The sequence below is a fragment of the Seriola lalandi genome, unplaced genomic scaffold (assembly GCF_002814215.2).
Source record: "Seriola lalandi dorsalis isolate HSWRI2012SDOR001 ecotype SW California unplaced genomic scaffold, Sedor1 jcf7180002054895, whole genome shotgun sequence".
Taxonomy (NCBI): Eukaryota; Metazoa; Chordata; class Actinopteri; order Carangiformes; family Carangidae; genus Seriola; species Seriola lalandi.
The window spans coordinates 208,847-232,188 of NW_019525447.1; the positions used below are offsets into that span (position 1 = coordinate 208,847).

Here is a 23,342-nt window from a genome sequence, read left to right on the forward strand (position 1 = left end):
TCCAGAACAGGCACGTTGGAGCCGGGTGATAAGCTGTTGGCCATCGACAACATCAGACTGGAGAACTGCTCCAAAGACGACGCCGAGCAGATCCTGCAGCAGTGTGAGGAGCTGGTCAAACTAAAGATCCGCAAGGACGAAGACAACTCAGGTACACGTCAGCATATCAATCAATCAATCAATCAATCAATCAATCAGTCAATCAGACTTTATTTGTATAGATTACATGTGTTATATATAATAACAGGAACTGAGGAAACACTGAAGACCGGAAAGCAAAGAGAACAATAGAGTGATAAAGATAAAATAATAAAATACTATGAGATTTATTAAAGTGAGTAAAACCAGAAATAAAATAAATAACCAGAAATAAAAGAAGGGTATCAACCCTCTGAGGTCTTAAGATGTTTCTATTAATATCTTTGTGATAATACAGAACAGAAATGTGGTTTAAATGTTGTTAGAATCTGTAAACTCTCCGATCTCTGGTTCATATTCTTGCAAGATCAAATGTGAGTCACAGCCAGAGACAGAAGCAATAAACAGGCCTCTAACATTTGGTTCATTCTCAGTATTTTTCATCCATTTATCTATTATTTTACTCACTGTTGTTTTAAGGAACTTAAGACTTTGATAAACTCATTTCAAGCACCAAAACAATTCACCCACATCAGTAAAGTTTGTTTTCACAAGAGGTTTGAAGAATGTAAAAAACTGGGCTTCAGTCTTTGTGTTATTTTATGTTCTGTTCTGTAAGTTTAAGTAAGTACCTTTTAAAAGGGTGAATTTAAGAAACTATTTAAAAATGGAGAAAATACAGAGGCTTAAAAGAAAAACAGAAAATAAACATAGAATTAAAGGAAAGAGCAGTAAAGTAAAGTGTGTAGGTAAAGGTATTAACGTATTAATGTGACAGACGGATCGTCACATTGCAACAGAGACTTTCTGCTTGTTTAATTTAAGTGATGTGTGAATGGAGGTGCACTGACAGTGTTCGACCACTGGGTGGTGCTGCTGACCGCGACTCTGATTTCTGCTGCAGCTGTAAAATCATCCAAGACGCCGTGAGAGGCGTCTTTATTGACACCAGTGAAGAAGAGACTGTGTGAATAGAACAATGAAATAATTATATTTATACAGAGTGAAAAAAATCAGAGTTAGAATAAAACAAAACATCCAGAAAGATAGAAAATATAAAAACTAACAAATAAAAATATAGAATTGAGTGAGAAAATGTGCAGAAGAATGATTCTTAGTCACATGTTACGAGTCTTGTAGCCGCCATCTTGGATTTGTGTGACCTGATGAGTTACATGAACGAGTCAAAGTTGTGTCAGAGAGACGTCGCCGTGTTCCTCTGTCCTGTGATGTGATGTCATGTGAGATTATGATTTACAGTGTGTAATCACACACACACACACACATGCACACACACACACACACACGCAGACACACGCGCAGATATTGTGTGTTCATGCTACATGATGACAAGGCAGTCTTCTCCTTGGTTACCATGGAAACTGTGTCTTATTCAGCAATGTTGTGTTGAGAAGAGTTTTTACATAGTTCTAGAAATATGTGTGTGTGTGTGTGTGTGTGTGTGTGCGTGTGCGTGTGCGTGTGCGTGTGTGTGTGTGTGTGTGTGTGTGTGTCAGATGAGTAACAGACGTCTGGCAGTAACATATACTCCTTGCTGAAATAGTAGAATAACACAAATGTGTGTGTGTGTGTGTGTGTGTGTGTGTGTGTGTGTGTGTGTACCAGATGAGCAGGAGACATCAGGCAGCATCATCTACACGGTGGAGCTGAAGCGGTACGGAGGCCCTCTGGGTATCACCATCTCAGGCACCGAGGAGCCTTTTGACCCCATCACTATATCTGGACTAACCAAGAGAGGCCTGGCCGAGAGGTACACACACACACACACACACACACACACACACACACACACAAACACACACACACAGAGTCATTCTTGGAAATCTAGGTTGCCAGTTTGAGTTGTGAAGCTTTCATAAAGAAACTCCAGCTGCAGATTTTTAAAGCTACAATAGGCAACTTCTGGAAATCTAACTAACAACCTCTCACACCTGCTTCATCAAGCTCCGCCCAGCTCCTCACCTGCATCCTCGGTGTGTTCGCTGTCTCAGTTAATGTTAGAGAACGTTTGCACCAAATTAAAAGAAGTTCTGTCAAGGCGTTACTCAGACATCGTGTCCACAAGAACGAGACGAGCAACCTGAAAACAAAATGGCTGCCGCTCTGATTGTCGCTGGCGTGGAGGATTAAAATTATTAAAACAAAAAGTGACGTACTGTAGCTTTAAGATGTTGATAACCCAACAGTCCTTTTGAGGAGTGACTGGACGTGATCTTCTAATGTATTTGAGCCGTTTGAAATCACCAACATTTCTTCCTTTCCTAACTTCAGCTCATCACAATTCAAAGCATCAAACGTTCAAATTAGCTCAAAATGATCAAAAGCTCAATTTGTACATCATCAGTACGAACAGGAGGCTTCACATCTTCCTACGCAACATGAAACACTTCACCTGCAGTTCCTCTGTGGCTCAGCGAGAGACGTGATGTGGGCGAAGCTCTGTAAGCTCATGTGGCTAATTTACACTCTTTGTGCTGGAAGCAAAACAGGAACACGACGTCCCGTCGCACAAACCTGCTTCTCTTACCTACATCTCCACATTTATATAAAAAATTTAAAATTAGTTTTTGTTTTAATGTCTGTCGTTGGCGTAAAATACATGAGTTAATGTTCATTTAACATTCTGTTTTTAATGACTTCACCAGTGGACGTGTGTGATTCCTAAAACATCCTCACGTGCTCTTACTGTCACGTATGAGTCTGTGGATGTTTGTGTTGGCCGTCGACATATTAGCATTCTGCGTTGTTAAAAGTCTGTTATGATGTCGATCTGATCAGTTCTGTAGGGGAGGTGCGTTAAAGTGCGACACACGTAAATTCCAAAAATGGCGCCAAAATTGCAGAGGAAATTCAAAATGGCCGACTTCCTGTTGGGTTCAGGGTATGGCTGTAAGAGGCTTTTTTGTAAGTGGTGCCATGTTGCATGTCCCTGCTGAATTTCATACATGTAGGTGAAACACAGCATAGGGGCAGTATTGTTGAAATCTTCTATGGGCCGAGCCATCTCGAGCTATTTCACCACACACATTAAAACACGTAAATTTACACCATTTCTGACGCACGGGGAAAGTCTCTCGAGGTTTTTTAGCATGTGTAGTCCCTCAAAAAGGCCATTATTTTTATGGAGAATAATAATAATAAACACAACAGTTTTATTGGGCCCTGGTCTGTAACACACAAGAGTTTTATTAAGACATGAAATCCAGGAAACTACATGTGTGAGTAAAATAAACGTCCCTGACAGTGACAACAGTCTCTTCTCCATCAGTGGTTGGAATTCTGACTGAGGCCTTGACCCCTTGAAAGCAGCACCTGACATAGAACCAGAACAGTTAGAGTCGTCCCATTGAAAAGAACGGAGTAATGAATATCCCGTCAGCTCCAGATCAATAGACGGATGATTAGAGGGATTCCCCACCTGCAGCTGAGTGTGCAGCAGGTGTCATGTGACATGAAGTGGCGACAGATGAGATCATTAGAAACACAACGCGGCGGAGGGACGGGACGGCGGCAGCGAGTGTTTACGGCAATGAGCCCGAGCAGAGGATGACATAATGGTTTTCCTGAGTCACAGTGAACTCAGCTTTTATCCACTCAGCACTGATTTCACAATAAAATGTCAGCGGTTATTAGCGGCTCACGTGTTTCATCGACACACACCCGGGGAGTCGGCTTACGGCTTCCCGCTATACCTCACTCCACACCTCACTGGAACACACACACACACACACACACACACACACACACACACACTGTGACCTCATTTCTTGGAGTTTGTGATGTAATTGTTCTATTTCCTGTTATCGATATAGCACTTTACTTCCGACCTGGCTAAAAGCTCTATTAATACGTTCAGTTCAGCTCGACGCGGAACAAAGAGCAGGTTTACGGACGATATCAAAATCACGACGTCTTTTTTTTTGAGTGCTTTTAGTTTGTTAAACCAGCTAAAGTAAATAGAAACTAGAGATATAAAGAAACAGAAACACTTCACTGTTGTGCATATACGTGTAAAGCATGTGTGTGTGATAAGAGTGTGTGCGAGAGATAAGAGCTTCAAATGAATGACTCCTCTATCAAACTTGGCCACGAGATAAACTGTGTTTTACATTTTACAGCAGGTGAAACTGGGTGAGGGATTAAAGGGAGTCACCTTGTTGTTACCACAGAACAGTCACTCGTTTTATTTACACAGTAAACGACTTTAAATTAAATTAAAACAGTATCACTGCAGCGCTGAAACCTGATGAAGTAATTCATTCATTAAGGTTGTAACCAATTAGATTAGTTTAGTAAATAACTAATTTGCAGCTTTTGTTTCAACATTGAAAACTTGATTTCTTTTTTTGATAAAATCAGGATCCAGTTCACAAAACTACACAATTTCTGCCCAATTTCTTTGTGCATAAACACACAAAGACGAAACAGACTGAAACATGAAGCATCAACAGTGAAGAACCAGAAGCTGCAGTTCCTCTAACGACCACTAGAGTCTGGCTCCAACAGTGAGTCAGTCCCCATAGACTCCCATGTTAAAATGTCCAACTTTACAGCAGAAATAAACATGTTTACAGCCTGGTACAGAAACTGTTTTGATCTCTAGAGCTAATTTCCTCCTTCATGACACCTGTTTATATAACTCACCTGTTTATATAACTCACCTGTTTACATTTAATTAAGGACTAGAGTTATGGAGGATTGAGGGCGTGGCCTCTTTGAGTGCCCATTTTTTAAATATCTGGGAGTTAGGGGGCGGAGTCAGGCGCTGCCAAGATGGTGATGGCAGATCAGCTGACTCTTCAGAAACCTGTGGGGGACATCCATCTCTATTTCACATTAACCTCACGTCCAGTATTACTCTTTCTTCCTGTGTGTGTGGATAACACTGAATTATACATGACTTTGTGCACGTGTGTGTGTGTGTGTGTGTGTGTGTGTGTGTTCTCTTACCTGCCTGCGTGTGTGTGCTCATGTGTATCCAGGACAGGGGCGATTCATGTCGGGGATCGGATCCTGGCGATCAACAGCGTCAGTCTGAAAGGGAAGCCGCTGAGCGAAGCCATCCACCTGCTGCAGATGGCCGGAGAGACGGTGACACTCAAGATCAAGAAGCAGCTCGACAGTGAGAGTGAAAACTTTTTATGGTCACTCAATTTAACGTCGCCTCCTGTGATGACTCGCTGTCTCTTTATCTAACGAGTTAGCGACCACCCCTGTCTGAAACTACACTCATTGTCTCATGATTTCTTTGTTGTTTGACGATAATTTCTTCCCGCCAAGATTTGGAGGAGAGGAAAGAGGCAGAGATCGAAGACACGACAGAGAACGAGCTCAGTGACCCTGAGGAGGACGATTTGACCGACAGCCAACAGACCAACAAGCTCTCCGAGCTTTACTCCACCACCATCCCCAGCGTGGACTCGGCCATGGAGTCGTGGGACGGCTCAGGATTGGACGCCGGCTACGGCAGCCAGGGTAATCTGTGGATTAACACATGTAGACTGAAAGGTCAACATGGGCGTACACTGAAAACATAGGTGTGGTTGTATCCCTCCGCCGCTCAGACTAGTTTCAGATTACATGTACATAATTGTTGTGTGAAGAATTGAGTAATGGCTAAAAAGTGCTTTCTGAGGTCAACGTGACCTTGACCTTTGACCTTTAAGTTATTTTTTGGGGCGTTTTTGCCTTTATTCTGATAGGACAGTGAGGGATAGACAGGAAAGTCAGTGAGAGAATGAGTGGATGGCCACGGGTCGGATTCGAACCTGTGACCCTGCGGTTAGGACGAAGCCTAGTGGTACAGCAGCCACCTACAGCGGCCGTCTGTAACTGAGCAGTCTGCTCCTCCTGCAGGTACGTACACCAACCAAGCAGCTGGTATCGCTCTCCACCCTCACGAGTGGCGCAGTGCCAAGCAGCAGCGCAGCACCACGCCTCCTCCTGGACGCCGGAAGAACTACCCCTTCAGCGATGGGGGGTTCAGTGAGGACGACTGGGACAAACCACCAGGGTAAAACTTCAACCATGTATCCTAGGTGTTTTTGTATTAATCTGTTAATACAGACTTAAAACTTGTGTGATTTTTCTGATCCATAAATAAATGTCAAGTCTTTAATGATTGTTGTCAAAATAAAATAAAAAATTCTGAGTGATCCAATAGAAATAAAGCAGATTTCATGTAAAAACACTCAGAGAAACCAAATCCTGCAAGGTTTGGATGGTGGGTCCAGGTGGGCGGGGCTTGGTGACTGCTTTGTTGTGACATCACAAAGTTCCAGAAGTCCTGACGGCTGGTTTTAAGGCTCAGTTTCTGAATACAGGCTGTGTGCATGAAGCTAGACCTGATCTATAATCACACTACACATGGACACAGACTTTTACACTGGAGGAGCTTTAATTAACAGATGCTGTGCGCCTGTGTATCTTCAAAACTCTTGTTTCTGTTTTCTACAAACAGATGAATCAGCTTTAAAACAGAAGGAGCGTGTTTGATTCTCTGGTTTGAGTTGTTTTTGCAGCAGCACTGAGAGTTTGTGGTGAAGTGGACATTTCAGTGTGGAGGCTGACTGAAGTCAGTGAGAGTGACAGGATCTGGAGAGTGTGTGTGTGTGTGTGTGTGTGTGTGTGTGTGTGTGTGTGTGTGCATAGTGATGAGTCAGGAGGTTAAGCCTTGTGAGGATAGTAACATTCGCTGAGGTTATATAACACTGCTGGGGGTGGAGAGAGAGAGAAAGAAAAAAAAATCATCTGCACAATGAATGTGAATTAATCTTGTCAGTCGAGAACATTCAGTGTTAAAAGATTATTCATGTTAGATTGAAGCAGAACCAGCAGTCACTTTGCTGATGACGCTGCCCCATAATGCAACACAGCTCCACATTAAACATTTATTTACATCACAATGACGCTTGGTTTGATCAGGTGACGGAGAAAAAACACAGTTTACAGTTTACATAAGATACAGGTCATGACCAAGAGGCAGAGCTACCCAAACAGATCGTATCTGAACATGTCTGTACATCAGGTGGTGAGATTACTTCATTTAATTGTGTGTGTGTGTGTGTGTGTGTGTGTGTGTGTGTGTGTGTGTGTGTGTGTGTGTGTGTGTGTGAGACAGATTTATAGGCCAACAACCAGACGGTATTCTGTTGGATCCAGATGACAGTTTCTGGTGTCAGGCGCTCGAGGATCTGGAAACCTGCGGCCAATCAGAGCTCCTCAGAGAGATAGAGGTCAGTGACACTGCACCAACACTAGAGGGAGCTATCATCCTTATCGTCCACAGTATCTGCGACACTGGGCTATGCATCCACCTATTTATATATTTCACGTGTTTTCCTTCGTTGCATTAGTGACGAGCTTCACCACATCTGCTCCTTAACGTACAACTACGACTCTGGTTTAATGAACACAACAGTGTCGAAACCATTAAAGTGAAAGCTCAGGTTATTAAACGTGGAGTTGTGTGAGGTGTTCATGTTCAGTCAGTGTGTTTCCTGCAGTAGATTCAGTTTTGAGGAGCAGCAGGAGGACCGGTTGTTTTAGACACTATTTAAAGACGCCCACCGAAACAATCCAACATCTGTATAAATGAAGTTTCATGTAGAATATATCTTCAGCTCTTTATAACAAAGTTTATCACTTTCTGAGATTCAGATACGGCGTGATACAGCGTGTGCTTTCGGTGCGCTTGCGCGTAGGAATACGGTAATTCAGCGGTCGAGAAAAATGTAGTACATACTCCTACATGAAGCTTCATTTAAACAGACATTGGATTGTTTCAGTGGGCATTTTTTAAAGGCCCACAGCAGCTCATCACTCCCTGCCTCTCCTACCTGAATCTACTGCAGGTAACACACTGACTGTACATGACGACCTCACACAGTCCCATGTCTAATAACCACAACTATCACTTTAACGTTAGCATTTTTTAACCTAAACTTAACAACAACAGCCAAAACAAAACTTAAAATGTTTGTGTATTTGTTGGTGCAGGCGTCCATCATGACAGGCACGGCCATCAGTCTGGGCGTAGACGGCGTCAACAAGCCTCCAGCTGAGCCCATACTGAGCCACAGCAGGATGAGCCCCTTGCGGAGAAACTCTCTCCTGCACCAGGGGAACCTGCTCCACCAGGGGGCTCATCTGCACGAGGAGGCCCACCTGCACGAAGAGGCACAACTCCACCAAGGTCAGTGGTAGATGGGACGGAACCAAAGGTGGTTGTTTGTCCAGGCTCCTAATAAACAACTGACAAAGGGAAATAAAGCTAAAATAAGACACTGAACTTCTAAATTCTCTGTCTTAAAGAGTTTTGCTTTGTATTGATTCCGATGAAATTAAGTGGTAAATGTTACATCTGTGATTCAAATATATTCAGCAATGTTACGTCAATGTGTATGAGATTAGACAGGGAGTTTCTTTAGGTGGCGCAGCATAAGAGGCGCTTCATCAGGTACGAACGATCTTTCAGTCCAAGACGAGAAAATATTTCTCACAAATATGGCGGGTTATTGGAGGAAGTACTTATTTTATCCCAAACCCCCATCTTTTCCTAAACCTAACCAAGCCATCACTGTTGTATACTATAGTAACCGTGGCGACGAAGGTAGGTACGCCCAGAACGCCTGCTGCCTTAGGGGCGTTATTTAAAGAGACAGTCCTATGTGTCGCATCAGAGGGTTGACGGGTTGATTCCGTTACAGCGCTACGTAGCGAATTAGTCAGGGTTAGGATTATTCTACACACACGTTATAACAAATTGGGTTTCTGGTGAAGTGGCAGTCTGAAGAAACTCAACTACTCATGATACTGTTCCAACATCGTTACGCCACCAAATCTCTTCTGATTTTATTTTGTAGTAACAAAGGTGTGTAGGGGAAATGTATCAGAGCAAGCGTCTACGTTTATTTTGAAATTGTAGTGGAGTAAAAGTGAAAGTTAACAAAGTACAAATACTCCCAAAAGTACTGTAACAAAGTATAAGTACTATTATATTACACCTCTGAGTGCTGTTAACTAAAGTCTTGTTGAAACAGCCTTTAATACTTCATCAATTCCACCCAGACGCCCACCTGCACCAGGAGGCCCACTTCAACCAGGAAGCCCACCTCCACCAGGACAACCAGTCCCCCCTCCTGCACCACGAGCCCAAGCCCAAGGCCTCGTTGAGAGTGTCGGAGAGAACGTGGGAGTCCCGTCGGATCAAGGAGGAGATGCAGGGGATTCTGTCACCGACGCCTCTGGAGCTGCACAAAGTGAGTTCATCTCAAAAACAGCAACATGACTTTCCTTCTGCTTCTACAACACCTGTGTTTTTCCTGCTGCGACATGTAGTAAATGCTTTCTGTGAAAAAAGGTTTAAAAAGCCATGTTTCCACTGGGCAGGCCGTTATGTAACACGGTATAGGATGTACATCACAGAGGCCCAACCCCCTCAGGCGACTGTTACGCTGTCGACTACATGTCTTCACCCTCCTGTGGATTTATAATCATGACTTCATACGAGGGTCTGCACGAACATGTAGAGCCCAGACCCGGACTGAGAAACGCATAAGAAGAAAATACATTACAGAGAAACTCTTGGCTGTTTTACTGATGGGCTCGTTGGCCAACAGCCAGAGTGCTACAGCCTTTAAATGGTGCCTCATTAAAAGATCATGCAATATTCAGACATCATACACTGCCTTTTCAGCTTTTTGTTAACCCACAGCTCTGAGCAGAACATCTGGCTCTCATTACCAACTGTAAAAACATCCATTTTACATTTATCCCTCAGTGACACTGTGTTGAATGGTGGTCGTTTTTCGGAGCGGCCTCTCGTGCATTTAAACGAGTTTCAGCAACAGTCTTTAAACGCCTGGAACTCAGCTTAGAGTATTTAAAAAGTCTTACATTTCATTTACACAGGTCTTAAATATTTTAATGTCATGATAGTTATTGAATGTTTTTGTGTTTTCTCATCCAGTTCCAGATATCATCCATTTAACCCATTCAGACTGGAGTCTCCCTCTAAAACCTAAAACCTTGACGTTCACTAAAACCTTTATTTCTCAGCCTGTGAAGCAGATAGAGACATGGAATAAAAACTGTATGAGACCTTAAACCTTTGACTTTTATTGTATATCACTGGCTTTGCCTTTGAGGTTGTTTAGGTTGCATATTGCTTCAGAGGCTGAAGAATAAAGGTTTGAGTGACAGCGTTGCATCAGGTGAATCTTACTCAATGAAATCCTCCTCATCCTCCAACATGTCTCTCACCCTGAACCTTGACTAGCTGGTTAGTACTCTGTGTCTGAATCTTCTATGTCGTTGTCTTTGTTTCTTCCATCCCGGTAACTGCTGTACTCTGCTTCAGTATCACTCCCCTCACTCAGCTTGTCAGCCACCGTCTCAACCACGGCTTTAAAAACGTTTTTATCCATTATGGAAAAGGGATTTAACCTTTCTGACGTAAACTTGCATTTCAACAATCACATGTCGAAATCATTTCCAACACGTGTACGTCTCATTTGGTGTTACAGGGTAAATCATTACAAATTATTATGTTCTGCAGGGAAGTGATGAAAAATATAAAATGATGATAATGATAATCAATATTTCTGGACCTTATCGAACCGACTGATTTTCCATCATACTTTCTTACTTTGGACGATGTGATGGTTAAGCAGGTATTACATTTTGTTCTATGTGAAATTAAAAAGGTCCATGCAGTTGAATTTCAAGAAAACAAGGATTTTTTAAAGTTGTTCAAAGTCAAATGTCAAAAATAAAGTTTAGATTCACATTTCCGGAGCCTCGACACATCAAACTAATATTCAACATCTGCGCTCAGCCGTCCGTGTTTGTTGTGGTGCGTCGGCCATTTTAGCTGCTTCATCATGTGAACTGTGGATAAGAGATGTGTGACCTGCTGTTAATCCAACTGAAACAGTGGTTTTACTCTGTTACTGCAGCCTGTGCCTTTTCATGCTCAGCTGAGCCTGTGGACAAACAACAGAGCTAAACTTCTCTCCGTTATTCTTTTCATCAGACGCTCTGAACTCTGTGACGTGATGAGACTGTTCAATCAGTTTGACTGTGACATGAGAGCGGACGGCCTGTTTGTCTTTATGTGATGTTTCCTGTATGAGAGCACAGACTACTGATTAATCAATTCCATTTATGTGATCAACCGGACGCCAGCTGTTCAGATCCGACAGAAAACATTAGGTCACATGATGCGACACCATTAGTCAGTTAGCGTTAGCTTGTTTTTGTCAGGGCCCTTGAGCACAACCTGTGTCTTTTAGGTAGATAAATGCATTAGGCTTCTCTCTTCATGTTAAAACTTGTATCAAACTAAACTGAGTTAAGTAATTTCATCAAACCAGCCTCGTGTCCTTGTGTTTTCCCTCTGTTTAGGTCACAGTGATAAAGGATCCAGAGAGCGACGACTTCGGCTTCAGCGTGTCGGACGGTTTCCTGGAGAAGGGCGTCTACGTCAACATGATCAGACCTGACGGGCCGGCCGACCGAGCCGGACTCAAGCCCTACGACAGGATCCTGCAGGTGACGATGAAAGGACAGATTTAATGTTTGATGTAATCCTTATCAGGACCACGACGTAGAACACAGTCCTTATGGAAAGACTTAACAAGAGAGTGAAATCAAATCAGTTTAGTCACTGAACCTTTGCTGAAGAGCAGATTGATGGCTGGAAGAGCCAAAAGAAGAAGCCAAGATGGCTGCTGTAACCTAGGTTACCTCAGTAACCTTGGCAGAGCATAAGCAGGGTGACATCTGTGGGTCTGAAACTTAAGATATGAGATTCATCTTTAGTTTAACATGGTTTTCATCTCCTCTTACTTCCTGGTTGAGAAACCTGGATGAAGCCTTAAGCCCCGCCCACCACCTGCTGGCTCCAGGTGGACAGGTGAAAGAGCAGAGAGCATCAAGATGGTGAGAGGAGGAAACATCAGAGACTCAGTCACATGTTTGAGCCTCAGTCAGACCCAGACTCAGAGGAGGAGTCTGAGACCAGAACCAGAGACTAGCAGACGGGTCAGAACCATTAGCTAGTTAGCATCTTTTCAGAACCCCTTAGCATAGTTAGCATCTTTTATTTGTTTATGTTGTTTGTTAGCTTGTAACTAGCAGTGGCTGACACAGTGTTAGCGGTTGCGCTTGTGCTAACTCTCTCTCTCTGTACTGAAAAGGTTTCAGGTGTATTTAGTCCCGCCCCCCCGTCCCCACAAGTTGACAGGATTGGTTCCACAGGTTTGTGATGTATGAAACCCTGAATCTGTTTTTATGAGGCTGACAAAAAAGACCTAATTTGTAATCAGGAATGATCTTTTAAGTAGATGGTTTCTTTCTTTGTCAGTTAGCTGCAGGCCTGGACCAGCAGCAGCAACGTTCACCAGATCATTCATCGTCTGTGTGTCTCCGTCTCTGTCCAGGTGAACCACGTGAGGACGAGGGACTTTGACTGCTGCCTGGCGGTGCCTCTCATCACGGAGGCCGGAGACAGACTGGAGCTGGTCATCAGCCGCAACCCACTGGCCAACGATGAACCAGAGGACAATAACAACACTTTAGACCACCCATTAGACCTGTAACACACACACACACACACACACACACACACACACAGACACACACACACACACACATGCATTCACTCTGTCACACTCAGGCAGGAGACTTCCTATAAGTGGTGATGAAGTATAAACTTATATCTACTGGACTGGCCCAAATACACACACACACACACACACATACACTCCATCGGCTTGCAATAATTCTACTTAAACACAAGACTCCTCCAGTAACACACACACACACACACACACATAAACACTTGCATGCCCCTCCCATTTACACCGGGTTGAACTGCAGACTCACTAACTTGGCACTTTAACCAGCCATTTAATCTGACTCTTGTTTTTTCACTTAGAACAAATGAATAAAAATCTGTAATTTGAGTGAGGTCATTTCAGCTGTTTTTTAACGCCAGGCCGCAGGTTTATAGAAATTTCCAGTGACGGCTCCAGAAGGATCTGCCTTATTACACAATATTGAGATTTCAAGTGAAGCTGAATCGATGAAAACAGAAATCGCCTCGCTCAGGTTTTCAGATTTTATTTGTTTTAAGAAACGCTAACGAGACTCAGCGGAACATACTCACCTGTTCATGAAGGAGCTGTCTTTTATATTGTGTCTGGCTGTGGTCTGTACAGATGTAGCCGTTGTAGAAGTCCATATTGCTGCTAAGAGTCTGCTGCTCCCAGGAAAAAGGTCACGTTTAGCTCTTTGTCCAGCTGTCGCACGAGGCCGCACTTCTGTACCTGACACCACTGCACATCATGAGCTCAGCACGCTGTGGTTTAGAATAATATTAATAATGATAATAATTATAATCTGAATTTGTGACATCATTACAAGGTGATGACAGTGATGTCATCACAACTGCCAAACATTTTTTGGTTGAGTGTAAACGGTTGAAGGGAAGGGACTGCTCTCGTCTCCTGAGGGCAACGAAGGCGACTTTTTGCTGCAACACATTTGGGCAGCTGTGCTCGTGGAGACGCCCCCCGGAGAAAACTGTGTTGCCATCAGAAGAACATCGTCCCGCAACATCGAGAGATTTTTGACCCTTTTTTGTTTTTTGTTTTTCCTCTTTTTGCCGACTGCTGACACCCGGTCCGTCCGAGAGCGCCGGGCTCATAGAGTCAGAGAGCAGTAGCTACTGTATAGAGATCATGACTGGGGTTGAGGTTCAGCATGATCACCAATAACACCTATTTATGCATTGAAGGTGCTGTGTGTAGCATACCAGCGTACCAGACCTTGGTTGTCATGGTTACAATAATAAACACTCAGACTGTACCGTGTGCAGCGTACCTACCTTCTTAACCGTGGTTACTATAATAACTGTCATGTCCTGGTTAGGTTAAGGAAAAGATGGTGATTTGAATTACAATAAGTAGTTACTCAACATTAGATGAACTTTGTTGTCATGGTTACAGTAATGACAACGAACGGTCATGGATAATAGAAACAACATAAACTGCTACTTTCAGATGAGAATCGAACACAACCTCCTCCTGACGAGGACTCTGTCTCTCTTTATACCACGTCACCGACACTTTTCCCTTTGCTCCTGTCATCATTACTACGACCACTAGATGTCGCCTAGCAACAAAACTTAACTATGATGTCATAATAACCTGCTGCTTACATGAGGATGGTCTCAAGTAAAGCCTTGTTCCTCAAAAACAAACACATCTAAAGCTTGTGACTGTCTGGAGAAGCTGATATGAACATGTTTATCCAACATTGTTAATTGTTACAGTAAACCATAAATGTATTATATAAGGTACATTTGTAATAACCACTGGCGCTCATCAGATTTTTCACCAGGGCAGGAAACATCAACACTTAAAGCCAGTGCTGACTCAACAGAACTGAAGAGCCACAGGTAATAGCAACGGTAGCCTCTTAGCAAAGGTTGGCAGCATCAGCAACAACGCTATTTCCTGCAAAATGCAATTTAATATTAAAGCTTTTGCTCTTAAAACTAGCGAGTACGCTAAAATTTACAAGCATAACTAAGCATGTTTAGCATTATTGATATTGAGTGTACATTATTCTATGACTACATACACAGGTAGGTCATTAGTCGCACCTATCTCACATCTCTTTAGCTCACCATTGTGAAAAACAAGCAAAGTAAAGCAAGTAACATCCTCTTTTCTCTAGGAAGCAACAAAATTCACAGGTAATCCAAACTCCCCGTGCGTTAACTGTTGCTATGACAACTAATTTTCCCAGTTGTGTTTAAAATGCTACACACAGCACCTTCAGATGATGTCTGTGTATCAACCACGAATACTTAGTGTTACTGCTGTTTGGCTTTGTAGAGAAGACCGGCCCTGTCACAGCTCAGAGATCACGAACATAGTTAATGACATCGTCTGCAAACAGGCAGATAAAATTCATCAGGAGCTGATGAAGCACAGAGCTGTTAAAGAAAGTCACACACACACACACACACACACATTCTTAAAGAGGAGGGCCAGAATGCAGTGCAGTTTGTATGTGTGTATGTGTGTGTTTGTGTGTGTGTCATTGTGTATTTGTCTTAACCTTTGTTTGTGTTTCTGGGTGTTTGGTTTTATTTATGATGTGCATGTACATGCGTCAGTAAATTTTGTACTTAATTACGTTAGTACAGACTTTGGTACAGTCGCTTTAGGGAGGGATCGTCACTTTACAGCCAGGATAAAGAGGAATGATGACAGCAACCAATAACTCTTTCAACATATATATATATATATATATATGGAGTTGTGAAGTTGAAGGGGCAGTGAAGTGTTTTTTCTGATATCCTTAGTATTACCCACCTCTTTTAATCATTTCTGAGAAATCATGTTTTGTAAGTCAGTTTAGTTTGGCAGATTGTTCCTAATACTACAATACCCATGAGCCTTTGTTGCTATTGCTTTAAGGACAAAGCCAAACAGAAGAGCAAGTTGGAGCTGCATCAAATTCAAAACTCTTGGTTGTTGCGGTTGAGAACAAAACTCAACGCCATAGTTGATGAATTCATCCAAAACTTGAGAGTTCAGAAGTTGAACTGAGGTGTGATTGCAGTGGAACATTTTGTAACGAGGCTTGTACTTTTGACTTTATGTCCAAAGAACCAGATATATTCCAACACATTTGCTCATCTTTTGCATGGACCATTCAACCATTCATCTTTGGAGGCAATAGCTGTGTCCCAATTCAGGGGCTTCGTCATTCAGAGGCAGCATTTAAAGACCGAGTGCGTCACAGCGGCGCAACTAGACAGTCCCATTTCAAAGACGGGGCAACGAAGGCTCCAAAGGGTGGATCCTTCGTGGACCGACCTATCGCCAAGATTCACTGCACGCCGGTAATGAGGGCAAACAACAGTGACAGAGAGCCTGAGGATTACACTGTTAAATCTAAGTATTGGGTTTCAGCTCAGTTCAACAGCTAACAGTACAACTGTTAAAGCCAAGGACTATTTATTAGGTGTTGCCAAGGTTGCTAGGCGACAGGAGTCACACTTTGCGATGCAACGACCGGCACAGCTGGTGATGCAAAGCGAAAATCCTCGGTAGACCAGACCGTCTCATTTTGGTTCGGCCTTCGCGGTCTGTGAAGGACCACACCTTTGTAGACCACGTCCCCTGAAGGATGAGGCTCCTAAATTGGGACACAGCTAATGCAAGGTACACCAAACAGCTCCTCCCACTTTGCAGCTCTATGGATTGTGGGTATTGTAGTAAGACAAACTTTCAGTCTGTTTGGTAACAGCAGAGATTCCTTCACCTTCTGTTTTTCATAATTTTCTCTTATATCTGCCAAAACTTTCTTCACCCCCAATTATCAGTGGATCAACGGAGAGAGACTGGCTGCTGCCGCTCCCTTCCTTCTGCAGCTGCAGGAGAGAAAGAGTGTAGACGGGTCGGAGGGTTACGTTCATACATGTTCCTGTGTGACAATAGAGAGAACTAATAATATGGTGTGTGTGCAAGAAACGTGAGACAATTCATGCAACATATGGGAATAATACATGCGAGTGTGTGTGTGTGTGTGTGTGTGTGTGTGTGTGTGTGTGTGTGTGTGTGTGTGTGTGTGAATGAGGGAGGCTGTGTGTGCTCAACTCTGTATCGTAATGTGTGGGTCAAGGTTTCTCTGTGTTACTATATACATGAGTGTTTACATGTGTGTATCAATGGACGGGTGTGTTTTCTTTTTTCCACTTTTGAGCATGTATGAGCATGACTGAGCTTGTGAGCATGTGTGTGTGGGTGTGTGTGTGTGTGTGTATGAGTGTGTGTGTTAGACAGAGAGGGAGCCAGGTGGTGTACATTTCATTGTACAGTGGTGATATTTTTCAGGGCTGTTTGCGAAACCCTGAAGAGACTGAAAACAGTATAAACTCAGTTTTTGTGAGCAAAACCAGAGAAAGACAAGTTTGTCATAGATAACAAAAAAGGGACTTTAACCTCTCTCCAAGCACTTACTACAAAAAGAGAAGCACACTGTTGAATACCATGCACTGTAAGTATTTTCATGTACAACGGAACAAACTTGTCTGAGTGTTTTTTTACGCAATATCAAGTGGCCAAAAAAAAAAAAGAATAGAAATGTTTTTGTAAAGCAACAAAAAAGAGAAAAGCCTTCTAAATTGTTTTGTTGGTTTTTATGTATGTATGTATGTATGTATGTATGTATGTACATACGTATGTGTGGTCATCCATACTCCCTATGCATTTCTGGGTCAAAGGTCAGTTTAAAGCCCAATCCGGAACCGTAACAGAAGTCCCACGGGAAGGTGAAGTTTTTAAGAAAATAAAACAAAAAAAAGTGTTTAATGCAATAAATGTAACAAGTTGCGTGTCCACAGTCACGTGGTTGAAAATGTAAACATGAAAAAGCATTAAATCACCGTGGCAACGAAGGACCGACACTGCAATCGTTTCAAATTATAGTAACAGATTAATGAGTAACTGATTATTTGAATGTGGTGGAGAAATGCTCGTGATTTTATTACCTTTTTTTTTTTTTATTATTTAAACGGATTGAAACGGATGTCATTATGTTTGACAAGTTATAACATAATCTGGCATTTATTACATCATCAGCTGCAGTGAGGCGCTTTCACGTCAAATACACACTTAAATTTTTTTTCAATTTTTTTTTATCTATTGTTCATCTTAAAACTTCAGTAGGTAACCTTTATAAAAACTAAATATTTGCTGAAACTGTCACTATATCACGACCTGGGAATGAGCCTAAAGCTTAAAGAAGAACCCAGTGTCTGACCATGAGGATGCCAGTTCAAATCTCTCGACCAGTAAAGAAAACCAGGCTGGAGAAAGGGACTGAGCTGCATTCCTCTTTCCTCTTAATGGCAGCAGGACATTACTGTGTGTTTTTATAAGTTCCCATTGGAGATGGAGCACATGTTGGGGTTTCTGCTGAGTGACTTATCATTGTGTAATGTAAGCCAGTCATTCATTCATTGTTTTAATTTGGAGTCTTGTCAGCTAACCATTATCTTAACTTAAAACCTAATTCAGCTTCCAACCTAGATACAGTTAGGTAACTGTACTAGTCAGCTGACCATTAGCTTAATTTACAACCCGGACACTGTTAGCCAACTGACTGTACTGCTAAGTCAGCTAACAATTAGCTTAATTTACAACCCAGATACTGTTAGCCAACTGACTGTACTGCTAAGTCAGCTAACAATTAGCTTAATTTACAACCCGGACACTGTTAGCCAACTGACTGTACTGCTAAGTCAGCTAACAATTAGCTTAATTTACAACCCAGATACTGTTAGCCAACTAAGTCAGTTAACTAGCTAGCCAAAATGACGAGTCATTACTGTAAACATGAATTTAAACTTCTATTCTGGACTTTCAGCCAACTGTAACTGTGACTCTACAAAGGGAAAATAAAGTCTTGTTGCATATTTACAAATCAGCAGATTAGTTGGTCGTGCGACTGTCTCCAATCTTTGCCTCACATTTCTGATAATCACATCAGAGCTTGTGGCATAAAGGCCTGTTACATTCGTATTGTTTTTCTGCTTTATTTTAACATTACGTCCTCTTAAAACATGAATTAACAAGTGTCATCAAACCACATTATGGTTCCGGATTGGGCATCTAATAATGTATGCGGTGATATTGTGTATTTTTTTCAGATTGTGTAAAGTTCTATTCTATGTAATATAGTATTTTTCTATGACGGTATTACTCTTCCGAAACATGGGAAGAAAATACAAAACAAAACAAATTATAAAAAGGGAAAATAAAATGTATAACTTTGTCGTGGTTGTCGTTTTGTTTTTTTCATTTTCTATGAAACAAAGAGTGTACTGCTATACTTCTCTTTTTGAGAAGAACATGAGAAAAGATCAAAAATTAGAAAAATAAAATGTCTAATTTTACTTCGGGGGTCTGTCGTTATTTCTGGACTTTAATGTACTTTTCTGAATTTGTGCTGAATAGACTGTTTAAATGGCATCTATTCTTAGCATATATACACACACTATATCCACTAGTCTTCCATCAAGATTTCAGGAACTTGTAGAAGATCTATTGGAACCCCCCGCCCAAAAAATGTCTGTTTTTGTATGAACAGGCTCTTTGTGTGTTTTCCTGTGTTCATGTGTTTTTTTGTTTTTTTTTTAATTCCCTCCAGTTTTCTAAATAACACAGATCGTTTTGTGTGTGTGTGTATACTGTACTGTACATTCTGCTTCTGCTGACTTAATTATCCCCAAGAGTCTACAGTTACATAACAGGTCCAGCACACACAGTACACATAAATCCACACAAACACAGGCACAGCAATAACACATGGGAAAGAAGTTTAACACCCGAAGCACACGATATGCTAAAGGTGGGTACAGACCTGGAGACTACATGAAAAAAACAAACATGACGCCTTCCACCAACAACACCTGCAGATTCTTTCTTTAATCTTGGCAGCCAGAAACAAGCAGTTACTGACTGACTGAGTCAATACAGAGATGACATACAGGGCGACAGGTAAACTATGATTAGAGCTGTGTCGCTAGGCAATAGGCCATCACAAGCTATTGTTTGTTTCTGTTACAAACCAAAAAGAAAATCAGTTTTGTGGAACTCTTTCTTAATATTTGAGTATTTTCATACTAAATGTTTCACTCCACCATCTTTAACTGATTTTTATAGTAACTGGATCCTATCACAACAGTATCATCAAGTAAGGAAAATGAGGAAAGGGATGATCAGGTTCACATGGTGGTTCTCCAGGTCCTTTGTCAAGGACAGAATCCAGAATCCAAGGCGCTGTATCCTCATGGGGGATCTCAAAAACAGATCCAAGACATAGAAAAGAAGTTGAATTAACCCACAGCAAATGTTACTAGAACTCCAGAGAGAAGCCTGAGAGAGGAGATGTAAAACTACAGTGAGATGGTTTTTATATCTTCTTACGGATCAACATTTCAAATAAAACACAGAAGAAGAATGAATTATGTACCCTTAAGTAAATTTTGCAAAAACAGTTTTAACTTTTACAGAGCAAGCATATGAATACCTCACTACCAAACCAGATTAATATACCAAGGGCTAACTAAGATAATAAAGAGTTTCAACTGGGAGCTGGAAACAATCGTCAGCTCAGGTGATACAAACAGCACCACAGGTTGGTTGGGGTGCCTACATTTAGAGGTGAAAAGAGAGGAAAACTCACTGGTCCACAGTGTACAGGGAGTTGGACCAATGGGAATAAATGGGGAGAAAAAATCTGAAAAACAAATGGTATAACGTGTAAACACAGAGTCCCTCAGGCACAAAGTGACCACAACATCCTGGGATCAAAACATTTGAATTTCACATCATCCCTCTTCTTGCTCTGCCCCTTCTATTTCCTGTTTCTATCTATTTTTGACTGTAGAACAAAAGGCAAAAAAAAGTATCATGAAACATGAATCTTAAAACACACACACATTTGTTTTTGCTTTTTGCTTTGAGTCTGTGCCAACAAACTGTCTCGAAGATTAAGTTAGACAAAAAATTCTCAGCATCTAATTCTATTCTTGGAGCTGACAGGCAGAGACTGGAAATGTCAGCGGTGTGTGTCTTTCTCTGGAGTGACTGTTATTTAAAGCTGAAACCACAGCTACACAACAGCAGTATTACTATTATTCATTAGCAGGTTCAAAAAAACACTTGTTAAAAAATGTCATATTATATTAAGTCATAAAAATGTCATGAAAAATGACAGTATAGTAATAGTGATAGTTTACAAAGGCATAAAAAGTCATAACATGGTAAGTTATAAAAGTCATAGTAAAGCATACAAAATGTCATGAAGAGTCATAGTATAGTAGTAGTAAAAGTCATACTATAATAAGGAATAAAAAGTCATAAAAAGAAGAGTATAGTAAGGCAAAAAAAAGTCATAGTAAAATAAGGAATACAATGTGATAAAGAAACAGTGTAGCAAGGCATTAAAATATCATGAATAGTGACGATATAGAAAGTCATACAAAGTCATGGTATGGTAAGATATAAAAATGTAAAAAAAAGTAATAGTGTAGCAAAGCATTAAAAGTCATAATATTGTGAGCAATAAAAAGTCATAGTATAGTAAGGCATAAAAAATCAGTGAAGTAAGACGTAAAAAGTGATAGTATAGTAAGGTATTGAAAGTCATAATATAATAAGGCATAAAAAGTCTTAGTAAGGTATTGAAAGTCATAATAAAATAAGGCATAAAAAGTCTTAGTAAGGTATCGAAAGTCATAGTATAGTTATGCATTGAAAGTCATAGTATAGTAAGGCATAAAAAGTCAAACAATAGTAAGGCATAAAAGGTCATAGTATATCAAAATGTGAAACGTCGTACTTTAATAAGGCATAAAAAGTCACAGTATAGTAAGGCATAAAAAGTCATGGTATAGTAAGACGTAAAAAGTCATAGTATAGTAAGGGGTAAACAGTGATAGTATAGTAAGGCGTATATAGTCATAGTATATTAAGTCATAAAAAGTCATAGTATATTAAGGCATAACAATGTTATAAAAAAGTCATAGCATAACAAGGCATAAAAAGTCATAGTATAGTAGGTCGCAAAGAGTCATAGTATAATAAGGCATAAAAAATCATAGTATAATAAGGCATAAAAAATCATAGAATAAGAGGGCGTAAAAAGTCATAGTAAAGGCAGAAACATTCATAGTATAGTAAGGTGTAAGAAGTCATAGTATAGTAAGGAGTAAAAAGTCATAGTATAAAAGACATAAAAATATTATTAAAAAAGTCATAGTAATAAAAAGGCATAAAAAGTCATAGTATAGTAAGGCAGAAACATTTATAGTTTAGTAAGGCGTAAAATGTCATAAAAACGTCACAGTATAGTAAGGAATAAAAAGTCATCAAAAAGTAATACTATAGTAAGGCATAAAAAGTCATAGTATAGTAAGGCATAAAAAGTCATAAAAACGACATAGTATATTAAGGCATAAATAGTCATAATATAGTGAGGCATAAAAAGTAAAAAAAACGACATAGTATATTAAGGCATAAAAAGTCTTAAAAACGTAATAGTATAGTAAGGCATAAAAATGTCATAGTATAGTGAGGCATAAAAAGTCATAAAAACGTCATTGTATAGTAAGGCATAAAAAGTCATAAAAACATCAAAGTATAGTAAGCCATAAAAACATCATAGTATATTAAGACATAAAATGTCATAAAAAAGTCATAGTATAGTAAGTCATAAAAAGTCATAGTATAGTAAGGCATAAAAACGTCATAGTATAGTGAGGCATAAAAAGTCATAAAAACGACAGAGTACAGTAAGGCATAAAAAGTCGTTAAAAATGTCATAGTATAGTCAGGCCAAAAAGTCAGAAAAACGACAGTATAGTAAGGCATGAAAAAGTCATAGTATAGTAAGAAATAAAAAGTCATAGTATAGTAAGGCATAAAAAAGTCATAGTATAGTAAGTAATAAAAAGTCATAGTAGTAAGGCATAAAAATGTCATAGTATAGTGAGGCATGATAAGTCATAAAAACGACATAGTATAGTGAGGCATGATAAGTCATAAAAACGACATAGAATAGTAAGGCATAAAAAGTCATAAAAACGACATAGTATAGTGAGACATAAAAAGTCATAAAAACGACATAGTATAGTAGGGCATAAAAAGTCATAGTATAGTAAGGCATAAAAAGTCATAAAAATGACATGTATATTAAGACATAAAAAGTCATAAAGAAGACAGTATAGTTAGGCACAAAAAGTCATAAAAACATCATAGTTTAGTAAGATATAAAAATAACATAGTATAGTAAGGCATAAAAATGACATAGTGTAGTAAGTAATAAAAAGTCATAAAAACATCACAGTATAGTAAGGCATAAAAAGTCATAAAAATAACATAGTATCGCAAGGCATAAAAATGTCATAGAATAGTAAGGCATAAAAAGTCATAAAAACGACATAGTATAGTGAGACATAAAAAGTCATAAAAACGACATAGTATAGTAGGGCATAAAAAGTCATAGTATAGTAAGGCATAAAAAGTCATAAAAATGACATGTATATTAAGACATAAAAAGTCATAAAGAAGACAGTATAGTTAGGCACAAAAAGT

The 23,342-nt window shown here is 40.3% G+C and overlaps 1 protein-coding gene across 1 annotated transcript in view; it reads left to right on the top strand.

The window, feature by feature from the left end:
• LOC111672174 (glutamate receptor-interacting protein 2-like) overlaps window positions 1-19,138 on the top strand; it is a 49,451-nt gene extending 30,313 nt beyond the window's left edge. Inside the window, 10 exon segments of the mRNA XM_087180175.1 lie at window positions 6-151; window positions 1,765-1,909; window positions 5,142-5,281; window positions 5,440-5,634; window positions 6,016-6,172; window positions 7,280-7,394; window positions 8,158-8,353; window positions 9,229-9,419; window positions 11,566-11,712; window positions 12,603-19,138. Coding sequence (XP_087036301.1) covers window positions 6-151; window positions 1,765-1,909; window positions 5,142-5,281; window positions 5,440-5,634; window positions 6,016-6,172; window positions 7,280-7,394; window positions 8,158-8,353; window positions 9,229-9,419; window positions 11,566-11,712; window positions 12,603-12,761 — 1,591 coding nt within the window. The 3' untranslated portion in view covers window positions 12,762-19,138.
• The last annotated feature ends 4,204 nt before the right edge of the window (window positions 19,139-23,342 follow it).